Below are 12,839 nucleotides of genomic sequence, written 5' to 3' on the forward strand. Positions count from 1 at the left end.
CTCCGTGAACCCATCATCTAGCTTCAACAATGTTGCGAAGCTATTTTCAAGTCCCCACCTAAGGTTTTCCTGGAATATTTTAAAGAAAATTCTAGACATCGTATGATTTTACTTACCCATTTTTAAAAAATAACCAGTCTACATTCAAATTTCTGTTTCAAAAATGTTTTTTTACATTTGATTTGAGTGAGGATTCTAACAGGTTTAACACCCTGCAATTGGTCTCTTAAGTCTCTTTTAATTTGTAAGAGTTCACCCTGTTTAGTTTATGCCATTTATTTGTTGAAGAAATCAGATTGTCAGGTAGAACTTCCCACATTCTGAATTTGATGATTGCATCTTTGTGGTGATGTCTAACATGTTCTTCCTCTGTTTTCTGTGAACTGGTACTTAGAATTAGAAGCTTGATTATATTCAATTTCCATTCTTTTTATAAGAATACATCATAGGTTGCACAGTGTATTTTTCATTATATTATATTAGGAGATTGTGTTGTCCTTCTTTTAGTGATGTTAAGATTGATTGGTAGGTTCCAGATCACCCTGATCCATCCATTATAAAGTTCTGCCTCTGCCCTTCACCTAATGGTTTTAGCAACCATTGATGATAATTGCCTAGATCCATTATTTCATTAGGCGTTGAAAATTGGTAATTTTTTTTGTCTAATTGTATCATTCCAACTGCATTTATTAGCTAGAATATTTCTATAATGAAGAAATTTAACTATTTGATTAGCTGAAATACAGTTGGTACAGGAAAGGCAAGATAATTATTTGATTCTTTCCATTTATTATTTTTCAGAGTTACATGTTGTTCCTTAGCAACTCGACAAAGGTGACTAATTTTTTAAAATATCATTTTGGATATTTCATGTATTTGCATTTCAATCCATTGCATTATTTATTTCTAGTGCTCATATTATCCCCATTTTAGCCAGTGGGAACTCCTTCAGGTTGGCTTTTGTGTCCTTTGACGTGTCCCAGTTATTTTGATAGCTTGTTGGCTGTTTCCCAAGCTCATCTTATGTCTTTAAGGTTATAGGACTTTAAATTAATTTCTTTAATTTTTATTTTGGTGTCTATTTCCTCAGTATTTAAAGTCTTAGTTCTTAATGATATTTACATAACTTATTTTCTTTCTCTTCTACCAGACAATTGTAATTATATACCTTTTACACGGTAAAGAACCAAAATTAAGAAAGTGCTCAGTCTTTTTCTTTTTTTTTCCTTCATAGCTGGTTCACCAAAATCTTAGGGGGCTGCCTCTTTTAACATAAATATGTGGCAAGGGTTTCTGCAAAAATAATACTTGGTTAAATAACCTAATGTCATTTATAAAAGGTTGGAGAACCCTGGAGGCAAAGAGTTTTGACTGCCATTATCAACAGCAACAGTATGTAAAGTAGCCCGTATCTAGCACAGTATTGTACACTGAGTAGGTACACAATAAGTATTGTATTTTTTATTTTCATTCTAGATTTGAGTGACTTTAAGAGTAGGGTCTCTATAGGCCAGAATCCTAAAAGAATAGTGTTTCCACAGGTCTTCAGATTGTTAGGAAAAGGAATGACCCGTGTTTACTTCTTAGAGATTTGTTTTTGCTCCTGTTGGAGAGGGGGCCACGTTCTCCAAGCAGTGCTAATTGAGTTCTGCCTCTCTCAGATTAAAATTTGAGTATGGAAATGGGTTCTATTAATACAGAGGCAACATACAGTTATTTGGTGCTGATGCTTCTTCAATACCAGTGAGAAACTAACTTGCTTTTACTTTTTTTTCCCCAGATGATGGGCATAAGAAAGCTCGAAATGCTTATCTCAATAATTCCAATTATGAAGAAGGAGATGAATACTTTGATAAAAACTTGGCACTCTTTGAGGTAATATTTGGGAGAAAAGTAGGGCAGACATTTCAAGATAGCTTTTTTCTACCCCATTTAGTTTTAGAACAGTACAGGCTGTGTAATTTAATAACTAATTGTTAAAATACAATAGTTATATTATAATTTGTCATTGTAGTTACTTTAATCTTTATAATCTAATTATTGCTGATTAATGAGTAGCTATTCAATTTCTGTGAAATAAGAAGAAGGAATGTTGACATCGCAGGCATATGGAGAACCTTGCTATCTAATTCAGCTAGGACTTAAATGTTTACTTTGGAATTGTCTTCTAAGTGTAAAATAATGTTTTTTCAAGTCTGTGTTTGGGAAGACTATCATTTACCCTAGAACTGCTGACCAAAAATCAGTGTAGGAAGCAGTCTGCTAGATTAGGAGGACCTATGTGTCTTAATCCGATTCTGACAGCGTGGACTCTGATGGGGTCTGCGGCCGGGTTGTTGAAAGGAGCCTGCTTTGGTCCAGTGCTGCTTTTGTCTACCTTTGGACAATGATACAAGTGTCGCTTCTCTCAGTATGCCTATTTTTAAAATATTTTTTCTCAGCCTCCTTCAAGAAAAGGTCTGAGGTGAATATTTAGTTAAGTCACAAAAGTTTTTCATCTATGCTTGATGCTATAAATAATAGTCTTAAATGTTAGTAGAATGTTAGTAGCCTAAAGAAAGGGGGTACTGTAGTTCAAGATCGTATTATCAATGTTCTTTACAAGGTTGCAGCTGTCTGTAGGGGCCAGTGTGATTTTGTTTCTACTGTAAAGTTAAGATATTAGAAAGAATAATGAAGGTTTTCATTTAAGAATTTTATAAGGATTCATGTAGCCCTAATGAAGTGTGATATTTTAATGTAGGAGAAAAATAAAGTCTCATTGATAAATTTTCTTAAAATATTTACCTGTGAAATATTTTCTCATTTACTTTGAAATTTTCCAGTAGAGAGGTCATATTGATGCTTAGTTCCAGTGTGTTCTTCATCTCTCCTTTCTTCCATATTTCTGGCTTTATAGGAAGAAATGGACACCAGACCAAAAGTGTCTTCTCTCCTCAGCCGCATGGCCAATTATACCAATCTGACACAGGGAGCAAAGGAACATGAAGAGGCAGAGAACATCAGTGAAGGGAAAAAGAAGCCCACCAAGGTGAGGCCTTAGAATAACAAGGATGAATAAACGACTGTGGTATATAAGAAAGGAGGAAATATGCAGGGCATCACTCTGTGCTCCATAACCATTTATTGAATGCTTGATACTTCTGGGCACAGGGGTCACAGCACAAACAGAGCAATGTCCTGCTATCATGCAGTCTGAGTTCTAGTGTGGGGAGACAGTCCTTAGGCTGTTTTAAAATATGTAACATATTAAATGTTGATAAATGCTCTAACAAAAATATAAGCAGGGTAAAGAGACTGAGACTGTCCAGCAAGGGAGCCAGGACAGAGTGTGTTGCCGTTTTAGCGAGGTTGGTCAGAGAAAGCCCTTCTGACAGGGTGATATTTGAGCAGACCTAAGGAAGGTGAAGAGTGAACCATGAATAGCTGGGAGAAGAACATTCCAGGGAGAAGGAACAACACTTGACGAGAAGAGGGTCCACGCCCATCTGCTGGTACCATCTCTCTGTTGTGAAGTTGTTAGGTTTTTCAAAGACCAAGTATCAGTTTTTCTCAAAACGAAAATATAGAACAATATTACAGGTTAGCTTTCTGCTTGTTCAGGGGTACAACAACCCTCAGATCTTCACCTTACCAACTGCCTTTAGCAACTACTATGAAGGATTTATGCCGAATTCTGAAGGAATTCTATCAAGTCATTATTCCATGTCTCTGTGTGTGTGTGTGTGTGTGTGTGTGTGTGTGTGTGTGTGTGTGGAAGATTAGCCCTGAGAAGGAATTCTATCAAGTCATTATTCCGTGTTTCTGTGTGTGTGTGTGTGTGTGTGTTTCTGTGTGTGTGTGTGTGTGTGTGTGTGTGTGGAAGATTAGCCCTGAGAAGGAATTCTGTCAAGTCATTATTCTGTGTGTGTGTGTGTGTGTGTGTGTGTGTGTGTGTGTGTGTGTGTAAGATTAGCCTTGAGCTAACCTCTGTTGCCAATCCACCTCTCCTTTATATGTGGGATGCCTGCCACAGCATGACTTGATAAGCAGTGAGTAGGTCTGCACCCGGGATCCAGACCTGCAAACCCCGGGCCTCCAAAGCAGAGCAGGCGAACTTAACCACTATGCCACCGGGCCGGCCCCCATTATTCCATTTTTAAATGAAAAGAGAAAGCTAACACCTTTGAAGAACAGAAAATTTTAAACTGTTAGGGGTGCACTTAAAAGTTTGTGGTTAAATGCCTATGTAAAAACATGTAGTGACCCATGTAAAGAAAAAATGTGTAGCCCTAGGAATAATAAAAGCTATGGTGATAGACATTTGTAAGTTGGAGATTTTCTATGTGTCTCTTTTAAGATACTGCTTAGGGCCGGCCCCGTGGCTTGGCGGTTAATTGCGTGTGCTCCGCTATTAGCAGCCCCGGTTCAGATCCTGGGCGCGCACCAACGCACTGCTTCTCCGGCCATGCTGAGGCCGCGTCCCACATACAGCAACTAGAAGGATGTGCAACTATGACATACAACTATCTACTGGGGCTTCGGGGAAAAAAAGGAGGAGGATTTGCAATAGATGTTAGCTCAGAGCCGGTCTTCCTCAGCAAAAAGAGGAGGATTAGCATGGATGTTAGCTCAGGGCTGATCTTCCTCACAAAAAAAAAAAAAAGATACTGCTTAAACTTATTATCTCTGCTTTGAGATTATTAATATAGTAGTTAGGGAGCAAGTTTTCATATAAAAGTAAGGGGATAAAAGCCTCTCTTCTAGATGACTGTATAATTTTTTCTTTTGTCAACATCTTTCTTTCTAGATTCCCCAAATGGGTACTTTCATGGGTGTCTACCTCCCATGTCTGCAGAATATCTTTGGAGTGATCCTGTTTCTACGCCTTACATGGGTGGTGGGCACAGCTGGAGTTCTTCAGGCCTTTGCAATTGTCCTTATCTGCTGCTGCTGTGTAAGTCCTGAGTTGGCTCCTGGAGATCACCTGGAATGTTGCGAGAGCTCGAGAGTATATGCACTTGACCTCTTTGGGAATAAAACAAAGAATACTAGGACAAGAGTCATGATCTCAACAGGAAAGATTATTTCAATATTAAAATCTAAAGGATGGTCAGTTATTTAGTGTCAGTTATTCACTGCTTATATCTATAATATGATGTACTAGAAATTATGAGGAGGACTTCTACAGGAAGTAGAAGATACAGTCACTGTCTTCAAAGAATTCAAAATACAGACCATTTGAGCTTGATAGCACCAAAGTTGTGACATAAAATGTGTTAGAAAATGTGATGTACTACTCCAGTGTCCTATTGAGAAACAAAATTGATTGTTTTTTGGGGGTGAGGGGTATTGGTTTTGTTTTGAAGTCTCATCCGTTATCCCTTCCCCAGAAATTCAGGTGTTCTTTCCAGGTCTTCTCTCTACTATATGGAGAACATTCTGATCTTCCTTTAATTTAAACTCTTCTTATCTGTGTATCCCAGCCACATCAATTTTATTGTAAGTTTCAACGTCTACTGACCTCTTTTATTACTATCACCATTATACCCTCCCTGTGCATTGTGTTCAGCTACTGTTACGAGAGGTTCGGGGATTCGATCGGAGACATAAAAGACACTCTCCACTCCAAACAAATGAACTGAAGGTATATTTTATTATATAGAGGATAGTAAAGGTGATAGTCTGCAAACACATCCGAATAGGTCAAATATTAAGAGGGAAAAAACATCAGCTCAACTGGAAAGGGAAAACATCCACATCGACTGAAGAGAAATGACACAAATCAACCGGAAAGAGAAACACCAGGTTGACTGAAAAGAGAACACATCAGATCAATTACTTCACATCAAATCAATTACTTCACATCAAATCAGTTACTCACAACTTCCATGCCCCACTGCCGGGAGAGTCCTGTCAATCGACGCGGCTGGGCAGGGATCACACATCCTGGGCAAGGCGTCCCTTCCACAGGTGGAACTCTCATCAGGTCTCAGTTTCCAGCAGTTTTTATACCATCAGTAATTTTCAGAGTAAGCAATTACAGAGTTTGCAGAGCAAGCATTTAGTGTTTCCATGCACAAATAGGTATCAGTGGCATACATGTGCTGAGCCCCCTGGCTTACGTCCCAGCCCAGTAATTGTGTACGTGCATTGTTCTCTCTGGTTATCATCCTAGCCCTGCACAGATGGCCAGTCCATCCCGTGCTACGACACTCCAAGAGCCTTGAAATGTTACAACTTGCAACTCTCTCTGTGGGAGAAAGGCCAGTTCCCGGGAAAAGGCCAATTCCCACCACACAGAAAGCAGCCCTATATTTCTTTGTGCACTGATGGCCATAGGTCAATGGAGCGGCCAAACATGGCTGTACTCATGTTAAGACAGCTACATACTATACAAAGCAGGTACACAGACATAGTTTATATCATTAAAAACTTAAAATTAATGGTACTACCATTTTTTTTAGTTTCTTAGTCTTGAAACTTCAGGGCCGTAATTTGGCTCCTTAATTGCCTCTCACATCTAAATCAGCTACCAAGGCCAATCAAGTCTCCCTCTGAAATCTCTTACCTTTATAAATAGACCCTTCCTTTATATTCCCACTACCACCACTGTAGTCCTTACCTCTCACTGAACTACTATATAATAGCTGCTAACAAGTCACTCTGCCTCCATCTGCTCCCTATCTGCAATCCATTTTAAACTCTGCTACCAGGTAATGTTTTTAAAATACAGTTCTTATGAGCTCAAAAGTCTTCGGTGGTTCCCTTCCTTACTGATTATTCTTAGTTTCCAGTCTGTTTTCCAAGTTATTCAATGAGAGATTCAGGGCGAGATCAGTGGTTCTTCATAACACCTAACCTACTGATTACAGTGTAGGGGTGTTTTAACAGAAATACTCCAGATAACGGTAGTGTGACTGGTGCAATGAGTTGAACCACATCTCATTTCCATACCATGAGATATGACAGGCAACTCCCTCCATAAAAGTAGGTAGAGTTAAGTGTTTGATAAGTGCTGTGAGGTCCACAGATGGGAAAATAGTACAGAAATGTCATCTTATACAGTAAGTCTTCTTTCCCTTTCTTTACAGACAATGTTGACTGCTATCTCCATGAGTGCCATTGCCACTAATGGAGTGGTGCCAGGTCAGTAGACTAAGATTGGATTTCAGGGGTTGTCAGTGATTACTGTATGTTTATGCTATAAAGCCAGAGGTGCAAACTTCCGAGGAATAGAAAACTACTTAGTCTGTTGGCCATAGACACTAAAACTATTTGACTTTAGGATACCTTCTTTAAAATTTTCTGTATGTTCTAAGCTAGTATGCTTTAATTTCCATCGCTTTCTTAGCTTCTTTCAGTTAGAAAGTATTTTATTTGGCTGTCTCGTGCCTGTAGTAAATATTTTCTGATGATTTTCTAAGTTATACTGACAAATTGTGCTGCTTCTTGTGGAGCTTTAGCCGTGCAGTGTATCCTACCAAAAAGGTTGCATCTTTTACTTCCCACTAGCAAATCTGCTTTTTATTCATATTCAGGGTTTTCAAAAGCCTGAAACATTATCCTTCTGCATATTTTTGTGTGTGTGTGTGTGTGAGGATGATCAGCCCTGAGCTAACATCCATGCCAATCCCCCTCTTTTTGCTGAGGAAGACCAGCCCTGAGCTAACATCTATTGCCAATCCTCCTCCTTTTTCTCCCCAAGGCCCCAGTAGACAGCCGCATGTCATAGCTGCACATCCTTCTAGTTGCTGTATGTGGGACGCCGCCTCAGCATGGCTGGACAAGCGGTCGTCGGTGCACGCCCAGGATCCGAACCCGGGCCGCTAGTAGCAGAGCGCGCACACTTAACTGCTAAGCCAGGGGCCGGCCCCTATCCTTCTGCATATTTTTGTTCTTCTTCTTTATGACTCATCTACGAGTCATAATTCCTCTTACTAATGTACTTTCTTTATGCTGTTCACTTTCTATTTTGTCTTTTAGCTGGGGGCTCATACTTTATGATTTCCCGGGCACTGGGCCCAGAGTTTGGTGGGGCTGTTGGCCTCTGCTTTTACCTTGGTACCACATTTGCAGCAGCCATGTATATCCTTGGTGCCATTGAAATTTTTCTGGTGAGTAATGACTTAATTGTGGTCTTCATGATAGAAAAGATATAGATTTGGATTTATTTTGTTCTTTGGTATCAAAGCTTCTGAGAGATCGATCAGCTATAGGAATCAATCAGAGGCAAGACTTGCACTAATGAGGAAAAAGTAAAATAAAGTTTATCTTTTGTAGTAACTTTATCTCAATGAAATAAAATGTTTTCCATTTCTTTCTTTATTCACTGGGATATATTTTCTATTCAAAGTAATGATAGCAGAAGTAGGACTCAAAATAATCATTGCAATTATTTTATATAACCATTTGAGTAAATTATTAATGCATTCCTTGTTTTTTCCATTTGGAATGTAGGTATTCAGAAAAGCATGTAGACTGAAAAACAAAAATCAATAATATCCCATTTCTGTAGACACTGTAGATCCAAATAAGAATTGGGCTAAGTCTCCAGTCATTTTCTGTCACAGCTTTGCTTTCCTTTGTGAAAGCAAATGCAAACTACAACAGCCCTTTTACTTGATTACTTTGAAATGACTTCATTTTCTACTTCTTTGGCTTAACAGGTATATATTGTCCCCCGGGCTGCCATCTTCCGTAGCGATGATGCGCTCAAGGAGTCAGCAGCCATGCTAAATAACATGCGTGTCTATGGCACAGCCTTCTTGGTCCTCCTGGTCTTGGTGGTATTCATCGGCGTACGCTATGTGAACAAGTTTGCTTCACTTTTCCTGGCCTGTGTCATTGTGTCCATTTTGGCCATCTATGCTGGAGCCATCAAGTCTTCTTTTGCCCCTCCACACTTCCCGTATGTGTCTGTCTCTCTGACTAGCCATCATTATTGGATAGTCATTGACAAAATCTGATGATGTGATTATTTCAAGTCAGACTTTCAGAGTCTCTCTGAGATTTCTGTCTTGGATAAGCCCAGTTAACATCTAGGCAGGAAGCCTCCCAGCAAACTCTCATGTCGATCCTCTTCCTTATGTCCCAAGCATAGAACTGGCAACTGTAACCATCATTTGGATATAGATACTAGGTTTTTTCAAAACCCCTGATAATGATTGCACATATTTGAGCTATTCATGAAGGGCTTTACAAACAGTATAGTTATTGCCAGCAAGCTTTATAAAGTTTTTAAATGTTGGATTCCTTTTATTAATGAAAAATCAAGAGTTAAGAAAAGCCAAACTCCTGCCTAAGTATTTGTGGTTAATTAATTTTTTTATTCTGCTGTTAGTCCCATAATGGACTTTTCTAGTCATAAAATAAAGGGAAATAAATGTCAAATCGTTAGCATATGTGTCTCTCTACATATAGATTATATTACATACTATTAGTGCAGATACCTTCAAATATATTTTTCAAAGTAGTAATGGATTTGTACAGATCTGTGACTCACAGGCTCACCTGTTTTCTGTTTGACTAGTGGCATAGGGACTAGCCAGCACTGAGTGTTGTTGGTAATCTTGTTACAGAGATTGTCTTTGAAAAGTCATCTGGATCATCCAGGGATCAAACTCATCAGTGCTGTGTTGATTTAACCTGATTACAGAAAAATAGATTTTTCAAGATGAAAAAATAGGTCCATAGAGATTAAATGACTTGCCCCAAAGTTAATTAATGGCAGAGCAAAGAACACAAGCCCTGTGATTTCCTGACTCCCAGTCCAGTATTTCTTCTATGCTAAATGATGTCAGCAATCGATTCCATCGTAAATTTTCAGTCTGCTTATCTAGGGGCTTCAGACTAGCTGAAGATCCATTTTAGAGTCATAAAAGTACGAAAGGCTACATTCTGGCTATATCTTAACTTGGGAAATTCCATTTTGCCTCAAATTCTCCTTTGATGCTCCTCTTTTTTTTGGTGGGTGAAAGGTCATGATACACGCTGTTTTCTTGAAAATATTCCAGCAAAACAAGATAACCTAAGGGAATGCATAAAACAGGACTGGGAAATGTTGAGAGTTATTGAAGCTGAGTAATGGGTACATGGTTCCTTCTGTACATATGCTATCATTTTGTGGATTGTAAAAGTTGCTTTGTTCCTCCTGAGAGGTATTTTAACCATGGGCATATTATTCCTTTGTTCATATTTATATATCTGGGTTAAAGAAGAAAATAAAATCAGCAGTTAATATTTGTATTATCCTTAAATATCTATACTCCTGCTGGGTCTAGGCTTAAGTTCAAAAACAGTTTTCTCTTAGGCCACAGAGGGATGTGCGTTTTAATTCTAGCCCAGCTGTCTTCCTTGAAACAGTAGCCAAAAGGTTTGACCTTTAGCATAACATTTTCAAGGGGGTTGTTATGAACATAAGGCTTTTCTAGGCCAAAAAAATAAATAGGGGAGATTTGTTTTTTTGTAAGAAAAACAAAAGGACTCGAGGATCTTTTAGACCTACCAATTGGTTAATAACCTAGAAATTTTGGAAGATGAGTCAGCATAATGTCTTCAGACAGTTCTGTTTGAATTCTGGCCCAGCCACCTACCACCTATATGACCTCAGGCAGACTGCTTTATCTCTCTAAGCTTCGGTTTCTCCATCCACAAAATAGAAATACTAATACATATTTTGTGAGATCGCTATAAGGATTAAGTTGCCAGAAAATGTAAGTCACTATTTACAGAGTAGTCAATAAATATTAGTTCCTTTCCCATCCATGACAGTAGACTCTCTTAAGAGATGAGATTTTTTCTCCTTTACTAAGCTATTTACTGTTTACTAACCTATTTCTAACCTATTTCATTTTTTATATATTTTTTTCCCTTCATCGTTCTCCCTGTTTGTTTTTACTTAGGGTCTGCATGCTGGGTAACCGCACCCTTTCATCAAGACACATTGACATTTGCTCTAAGACCAAGGAAATTAACAACATGACAGTACCTTCAAAGTTGTGGGGCTTCTTCTGTAACTCAAGTCAATTTTTCAATGCCACCTGTGACGAATACTTTGTTCACAATAATATCACTTCAATCCAGGGCATTCCTGGATTGGCTAGTGGTGTCATTACAGGTAAGTTAGGAGGTTTTTGGACAAGTTTTTTATTTTACTCTGAGGAAAATGGGCTTTGCCATCTTACACGCCTCTGTTGTCCGTGAAGACTCATTGCCATGGTGCCGCTTCCCTCCTTAAGCTCAGCATACAGCTCTTAATTCAGCATCTTTCTGCTTTTCTATTAGTGTATTTATTCTTTTTCAGGAGTCCCTTGCAGTGTTATCTGCTAAAAATTACCTCCTTTTGAGAGCAGAGCTGAGCAAATCACTTTTTAACCTAGGATAAGATAATAAAATATTCAATGTGTTATTGTAAAATTGCCAATATTCTTCCCACAGTGACAGCTAGAATGGAACTATTTTAATGTCATCACACGCACATATGTGTTTTCGTAACTCAGCTAAATTTCTGAAACTCTTTCCTTAAGTGACTTCTATCTTAAATGTTTGGTCCACAAATTTCTTTGCATGTAAGCAAGTTTACACTAAGTTGTTATAAATAGCATTGATGACTAATAAAAGAAAAATAAGAGGCTTTGCGGGACGTTCAGCTTTGGTCTGCTTAACTTTTACTAATTTGCATTAGTAAACTTAACTGCATTTGGATGTACCAAAGCATTTTGTCAAATTATATTTGAACCAGATGAGGAAGGGCATTAAGTTTTTATTATGTGTGCTTTATTGTGCAATATGTATGTGCATATATATGCGCTCATGTAGAAGTAAACATACCTTTAAAAACTACATAAATGAGGGGCCAGCCCGGTGGCATAGTAGTGATATTTGCACGCTCCATTTCAGCGGCCTGGGGTTTGCAAGTTCGGATCCCGGGCGCGGACCTACGCACTGCTTATCAAGCCATGCTGTGGCAGGCCTCCCACATATAAAGTAGAGAAAGATACGCACAGATGTTAGCCCGGGGCCAATCTTCCTCAGCAAGAAGAAGAGGATTGGCAACAGATATTAGCTCAGGGCTAATCTTCCTCACCAAAAAAACAAAAACAACAACAAAAAAACTACATAAATGAGGAGTCTGATTTAGAATGTTGTTTGTGAAGAAAATTATCTAATTATCTTCTTTCCATATGGCTGCTGCTTATATCCCCTTTTATTCCTACTACAGAGAACCTTTGGAGTAACTATCTACCCAAGGGAGAGATCATTGAAAAGCCTTCAGCTAAATCTTTTGATGTCTTAGGCAGCTTAAGCCATGAGTATGTCCTTGTTGACATCACTACCTCCTTCACTCTTCTGGTGGGGATCTTCTTTCCCTCTGTCACAGGTAAGCAGATGGGCTTTTGTCTATTTTAGAAGCTATCAGATCCAAGGAATGATTTTTCTCAGGAGACAGAATTATAGTCTCAGGGTTCTTAGATTTGCCTCTAGTCTTTGGTATCAGTATGAATATCAAAGTGTCCAGGAACTCAAGAAGTTAACTTGTTCTTTTTTCCTTCTCTAAAGGTATCATGGCTGGATCAAACAGATCTGGAGATCTAAAAGATGCTCAAAAGTCTATTCCCATTGGCACGATCCTCGCCATCTTGACCACCTCCTTTGTCTGTATCCTTTTCATGGATTCCGTCTGAGCCTTAGTCATAGGAACATCAGTAGAAGTAGGGTGATCAGTATTTTTATATCGGTAATAAAGATATCTGCTTTTTGCCACTTTACTTCTCACCAGGTAATCTACCCACCTCATCTCTAAAATTCAAGCAAGAATTTATAGGATTAGTGAATTTAGCAACTCATTTTACTAACAG

At 38.6% G+C, this 12,839-nt stretch overlaps 1 protein-coding gene across 5 annotated transcripts in view; it reads left to right on the forward strand.

Annotated features, from left to right (window-relative positions):
• Positions 1-12,839, forward strand: part of SLC12A6 (solute carrier family 12 member 6) — an 82,293-nt gene that overhangs the window by 52,105 nt on the left and 17,349 nt on the right. For all 5 annotated transcript variants that reach the window (XM_058541147.1, XM_058541148.1, XM_058541149.1 and 2 more), the window contains 9 exons: positions 1,781-1,875; positions 2,900-3,031; positions 4,790-4,936; positions 7,074-7,128; positions 7,966-8,096; positions 8,649-8,890; positions 10,884-11,098; positions 12,203-12,361; positions 12,541-12,639. In XM_058541147.1, the coding sequence (XP_058397130.1) occupies positions 1,781-1,875; positions 2,900-3,031; positions 4,790-4,936; positions 7,074-7,128; positions 7,966-8,096; positions 8,649-8,890; positions 10,884-11,098; positions 12,203-12,361; positions 12,541-12,639 (1,275 nt within the window). The remainder of the gene's footprint in view (positions 1-1,780; positions 1,876-2,899; positions 3,032-4,789; positions 4,937-7,073; positions 7,129-7,965; positions 8,097-8,648; positions 8,891-10,883; positions 11,099-12,202; positions 12,362-12,540; positions 12,640-12,839) is intronic.

Source organism: Diceros bicornis, chromosome 5 (assembly GCF_020826845.1).
Source record: "Diceros bicornis minor isolate mBicDic1 chromosome 5, mDicBic1.mat.cur, whole genome shotgun sequence".
In the NCBI taxonomy this organism is placed as follows: Eukaryota; Metazoa; Chordata; class Mammalia; order Perissodactyla; family Rhinocerotidae; genus Diceros; species Diceros bicornis.